Genomic DNA, 5,910 nt, shown 5'->3' with positions numbered 1-5,910 from the left:
TCCCTGCTGACCCTCCAGCCATGCTGTTGCAGATGTCTCTCTGAGCTGGGAGATCTTTAACTGGGTCAGCAAGCCAACAGTGGATGCTGCTGGACAGGCAATTTGTGATAGATCTCTTCCAGACTTTGCTGGATCTCATTTATCCAGCTGGATTGACTAGGTTGCCATGACTGTTCCTCCAGGTGGACTACAATGAACTCCAGAACAGCCTCACAAACCTTTCCATCATTGTCCGTGGAGAAAGTGTGTCCAGGCCTCTGAATGTGGCTCAAGCTGCTGATGGGAGGGATGCCTTTGTGAAGGTACTGGTGTCCACACCTTCCCTGTTCACAGACTGGGGATGCCTTCAGAGCCATCTGTCTTCCTGCCTGAGGAGCCTTATCTGGCAAACATTCATGCAGAGGGCTCTGGTCCCTTGTAATTCTCCGGCACGGTTTGACAGCAGCAAATAGCAAGCAGTAAGGTGTGTTCAAAGGCTGTAATGATGGGCTCTAATTCCTCTTTTTCTTCCCCAGGGTATATATGGACGGATTTTCCTGTGGATAGTGAACAAGATCAACTCAGCCATTTTCAACCCAGCTTCTCAGAATCCTAAATACAGACGTCAGTCCATTGGGCTCCTGGACATCTTTGGGTTTGAAAACTTCAGCAACAACAGGTAGGAGGCACCAGATGCAATTCCACTGGGAAGCTGAAAAGCAGCAGATGTAAAGGAAAAGAATGAAAGAACAGACACATGCTCTTTCATCATCATCCTGATTCTCACAAAAGCAGTAAAATTTCCATTACTGAATTTCCCCAATGATGACCATGCACAGGTTCCATTTTTCTTCAATCTTCTCCCCCAACCTTCATTTTGGTGCAGTCATTGCACATGCCTCTTCCAAAACCTCAGGGATTTTCTCAGAAGAGATGGCTATGAAGCTACTCCACAGGTGCACACAGTGTGCCACAGCAATTCCCAGGTAATGACACTCAGGTGCAGCAAGACGGAGTAACTAGCAAAAGAACTGGTAGTTCCAATGCCAGTGAAAACACCTCACACACTCAGTCAAGTGATTTTCACAGTTATATGTTCCTTTTTATCTCTGGAGTTTCTTAGAACACATACAAGATCTTTCTTAGCTTACTCAGCAGCACTCAATGATCAGTTGGTCACTGCTGCTGATCTTTACCACAGCAGAAGATTCATTCCTTGTGTTGCTAAGACTGGCAACGTGCAGTGGTGATGATCATCAGCGCTGTGGAATGTAGCAGTAGTATATGTGGATATGGATTTAATGCAGAGAATAAAAATAGCAGTGCAGCACTGGCCAAGACTGACTGTGAGTTCTCATCTTGTCCCCCCCCAGCTTTGAGCAGCTCTGCATTAACATTGCCAACGAGCACCTTCAGCAGTTCTTTGTGCACCATGTCTTCAAGCTGGAGCAAGAGGAATACCTCGCAGAGCACATTGCCTGGAACAACATTGAGTTCACTGACAACCGCCAGGCTCTGGAAGTCATCGCGCTCAAGCCCATGAATATCATCTCCCTCATTGATGAAGAGAGCAGGTTCCCCAAGGTAACTTTCTGGTTTTGCTTGTACTGCCTGACTTTGCACACAGCTGAACCACCTTACACCAGGAACACTTGGCTTTACACACAGAAAAGTGCAAAAGTGTCCTCTGCTTGTGAAGTCCAAAGACCTGAGAAATTCTCAGTGCACCTGGTGATGTTAGTAATGCTATGGGGGCTTGTGTACAGCCCTAGAACACCAAGCCTTATGCTCTGATGATGTGTTCTGTCCTGATGCTTGAGAGAGGGGTCTGGTAAAAGGGAAAATAATTTTGGCACAACCTTCCTCCACATCTACTACACAAAGAAGGGCAGAATTTGAGATTCTGTTATCTCTGAGCATCACTTCTGTTTGTTTGCTGAGCACAGGCCAGTGCTGGGGACAATCTGCTTAACTGTCCTTTTTGCCTGTAATTGTTTCTAGGGCACAGATGTCACCATGCTCGTCAAAATCAATTCCCTCCATGGCAAAAGCAAAGTCTACATCCCACCTAGGAGTGTCCATGACACCAAGTTTGGCATCAACCACTTTGCTGGGGTTGTCTTTTATGAATCAAAAGGTGAGCCTCTCTCTGCTGGATACGGAGGGTGAAGAGAAGGGCATGACCTGCCCTGGATATGTGGCCCTCCAGGGCAGTGTTGATCTGAAGTTGATCAGGAGGTCAGGAGGATTACTCTAAACCAATCTGCAAGTTACTGTAAATTAAGTGGATTTTAGCTAGACAGAGGTGAGCTGGCAGGCTGCAGAGGTAATGAGCTAATTTTGTTTCCATCCTATAGATTTCCTGGAGAAAAATCGTGACACACTGAGTGCTAATGTAATGCAAGTGGTTCATTCCTCTAAAAACAAATTCCTGAGAGAGATTTTCCAGGTGGAAACGACCCCACCTAGTCTGGGACGTGGGACCATCCGGCATCTTGGAGCTGACCAGGTCTACAAGGTTGGCTTACTGGCACTGGGTTGCAGAAACAATTAGTTTCTCTTCCCTTTCGTAAAGCTCTGGCTATTCTTGACCACATCTTTCTTCTGCACTGTCTCTGCAAATCTCTGTTTCATCCAGCTCAATTATGCAAAGGAGGCTGCAGAAAATGTCAGGGTCTAGTGTCCATGCTGTAAGCAAGCCCTGTCTCTCTGCCCTGGATGCCTGCAGGCTGCCACAGATCCATGAGCTGTGGTACCAGCCATCACCTGGATGGGTTTGCTCTGCATCTGCCTGGGCACCCATACAGCATCCACATCACCAGGAGGGGTGTGAATTAGGAGAGGGGAAACTGGAGTTCAAAAGGTTCCCTGGAATGGACAAGGCACCCACCAGAGACCCCTCTGCCCAGGAGCCAGCAGCTAACTGCTGCCATGCTGCACAGGTAGCCAGTCTGCTGGGACCACAACACCAAGAGGTCTGACAGGGCAGCTGGCCAGTGGGTCGTGGCCTTTCCATTCTTGCCAAGGGCTGACAGGTAGCACAATGGAGCCAAGAGCTGTGATGCCACAGAAAGATAATCTCCTCCCAGTGACACCTGTAGTCTCACTGCCCTGCATATCACTGCAGCTTTAGCTCTCCCTCCTGGCCCAGAGACTTAGTGACAAAGGTCATGATGGCTCAGTATCACAAAGTCATCTGTGCCTGGTGGTGTAGGGACCCTTGTCTGTGCCTAGTGAAAATGAGGCTGTAAAGTGCAGTGGACTGGAAACAGGATGGGGCAGAGTTCAGGTTCTCTGCCCTGCTCCAACTTTCACAGACCTCCATTTCTGAGCATTTAACTATGTAGTGTCATCAGCATGTGAAGGTGGTTTTGGTTTCACTGTTTACATCTTTGAGTTCTCCTCTCAGGATACAGAACAGACAGCTTGCTATCTTACCTTTTCTCCTGGCTTGTTTTCTGAACCTGTCCTTTCTTCCTCTGTATTTTTCCCAGTGTGGCTTTCTGCTGTCCAGAGCATCTGGCCATGGACAGGTAAACATCCTGGGGGAGAAGAATGTCAGAAGTGGTACAAGCTGCAACAGAGAACTGGCTTAGCATCTCTTAAATGCTATGAATACCTTCAAATTGAATATCAGGTCTATCTAACTTGCTCTGATGCTCTAATGACTTTTGTCTCTATAAATAAGGTTGTGCTATTGAAAAAACCCCCACCCTTTCCTTAGATTTAGAAAGCACAGCAGCATGTGATACTAAATGTGGTCTAATGGAGATACTAAATGTGGTCTACCCCATTTCAAAATGCACAGAAATTAGCTGAAATACCTGTATTACCTTGAAATAGGTGGGCCCACCATGGGGAAGCCTAAGAAGGAGGCTACAGGAAAGAATAATGAATGAAGTGCCAGGAAAAGTTTTTTCATTCTCAGGTCTCAGAGTTCCTCTCCTGGCACACCAGGGGTGAAAAGTCACCATCAACTCAACAGCAACTTCAGCCTTAACAATGCTGTGTGTGTGAGATAAGGAGGGAATGGGCTTCAGCCTTGTGTGGCCATCCCAGTGCTGCTACAGCAGAATGGCCTCTAAGCTCCGAGAGTGAAACTTGCTTTTAACTCTTACACAGCTTAAATATGTATATACTGTTGCCCTACCTGCTTCAAGCAGATGCTTACTCGCCCTAAGCTGCACCAGAGCTGCGGTGAGACATCCCTAGGAGCTGTTTTCCATACACGAGTGTTTGATCGGTGGAGGGCAGCCTTGCCCTGTAGCTAAAGCAGAGAGTGGCCACCCGAGTGTTCAAAAGGGCACTTTAAACCTAAGAACAGCAGAATGAGGCACCGTAAGGACCATGGAAATCAGGGCAGCCACTGGACTTTAAATTATTTAGTGGGAAAGAGACCCCACAATCCACCAAATCCCCCACAAACAAACAAACCAGCCGTGTTGTGCTGCAATGACCTGCTCCATGCCTGTATGCAAAAGGCACGTGGAGTCCTTTTGTTGCTTGGGATCTGCACTGCTGTCACCCTAATTTAATGCGCCCTTAAAACATACTGGGAGGTAGAAGCTTAGGCCTAATGTGGTGATCTATATGACAAAGACATGGGTGGAACTGTGCTGTCAGAGAAGCTGGGGAAGCCAGGAGCAGCTCTTATCCTTTCCTCCAGTAAAAGTTTGCAGTTTCACTGCTTACTGTAGTAATAATGAGCAAGGTGATCAGTCATCCTAATCCCTAACAAATAGGCTGTTCTGGACCTTTGGCATTCCTAGCTCTGATGGCAGCAAAATGTCTGGCCTGGAGGTTATTTTTGCTGCGGGAGTGGCTGTTTCTCACCAAGCTTCGAGGCACACACCCACGAACAACAGCTTGGTGCCCACGCCCGACACTAAACAGCCTTGGCTGGAAGAGCCAGGTCAGCGTGGGCTCCTGTGGGTGGAATTTCTTCTACCACAGCCAACTCCACTGCTAGACCTTAGTGCCCAAGTAGCTGAAAGCACTTGGTGGGGTTTCTTTGCAAGAATAAACCCAAATTCACTGAGACGAAGAGGCCAATTCAACTCCCATGTAGGTTATTTTTTTCTCTGTTACATTGTAGAAAGATACAAGTGTTATTAATCGGCCTAGTGAATGATGTAGCAGTCAGCATGTGTTTACTCTTCCCAGGGCTTGGATACCACCAAGAGGCTCTCTACTCTGGGAGGACAGTTCAAGCAATCCCTGGAAAAACTAATGAAAATCCTTGAGCAGTGCCAGCCATACTTCATCCGCTGCATCAAGCCAAATGACTACAAGAAACCACTGGTAATGTTCTAACAATATGAGGTCTTGTCTTCAGTAAAGTTTCTAATGAGAAAAAGCTGACAGTTGCTGTGTAGCATTAGCTGTACTTGGCTGCAGCCAAGAAGAGCTGGAGGACAAGCTATAACTGCAGTTAAGAGAGTGGGAGGATATAGCATTGTTAATTTAAAAAAGTTAAAATCTCTGAAAAGCATCACAGAGCAATGGATGGCAAAGAAAGCACATAGGTGTATTCCTGAGCAGAGTTATAGAAGCCTCTCCTGTAAAGAAGTGCAAGGTCCTACATCTGGGCCATGGCAATCCCAGGCACAGCTACAGGTTGGGTGGGGAAGTAATTGAGACCAGCAGTGAGGAGAAAGACTTGGGAGTGACAGTGGATGAGAAGCTCATCATGAGCTCCCAGCCAAGAAACCAATGGAATCCTGGGCTACATCCAAAGGAGTGTGGGCAGCAGGTCAAGAGGTGATTGTTCCCCTCTACTCTGCTCTGGTGAGACCCACCTGGAATACTGCACACAGTTCTGGTATCCTCAACATGAGAAGGACATGGAACTATTGGAGCAAGTCCAGAGGAGACCACAAAGTTGCTAAGAGCGCTGGAGCACTTTCCTTGTGAGGACAGGCTGAGGGAGTT

At 47.3% G+C, this 5,910-nt stretch overlaps 1 protein-coding gene across 1 annotated transcript in view; it reads left to right on the top strand.

Moving 5' to 3' along the window:
• Positions 1–5,280, top strand: part of LOC103806760 (unconventional myosin-VIIa-like) — a gene marked incomplete at both ends in the record, with an annotated part of 12,124 nt that extends 6,844 nt beyond the window's left edge. The window contains 6 exons of the mRNA XM_009079467.1: positions 183–302; positions 516–658; positions 1,353–1,563; positions 1,981–2,116; positions 2,337–2,428; positions 5,116–5,280. Of these exons, the coding sequence (XP_009077715.1) occupies positions 183–302; positions 516–658; positions 1,353–1,563; positions 1,981–2,116; positions 2,337–2,428; positions 5,116–5,280 (867 nt within the window). The remainder of the gene's footprint in view (positions 1–182; positions 303–515; positions 659–1,352; positions 1,564–1,980; positions 2,117–2,336; positions 2,429–5,115) is intronic.
• Between the last annotated feature and the right edge of the window lie 630 nt (positions 5,281–5,910).

Source organism: Acanthisitta chloris, unplaced genomic scaffold, assembly GCF_000695815.1.
Source record: "Acanthisitta chloris isolate BGI_N310 unplaced genomic scaffold, ASM69581v1 scaffold31557, whole genome shotgun sequence".
Taxonomy (NCBI): Eukaryota; Metazoa; Chordata; class Aves; order Passeriformes; family Acanthisittidae; genus Acanthisitta; species Acanthisitta chloris.
Note: the sequence above shows the minus strand (reverse complement) of the source record. Positions and strands in the feature narration are given on the sequence as shown.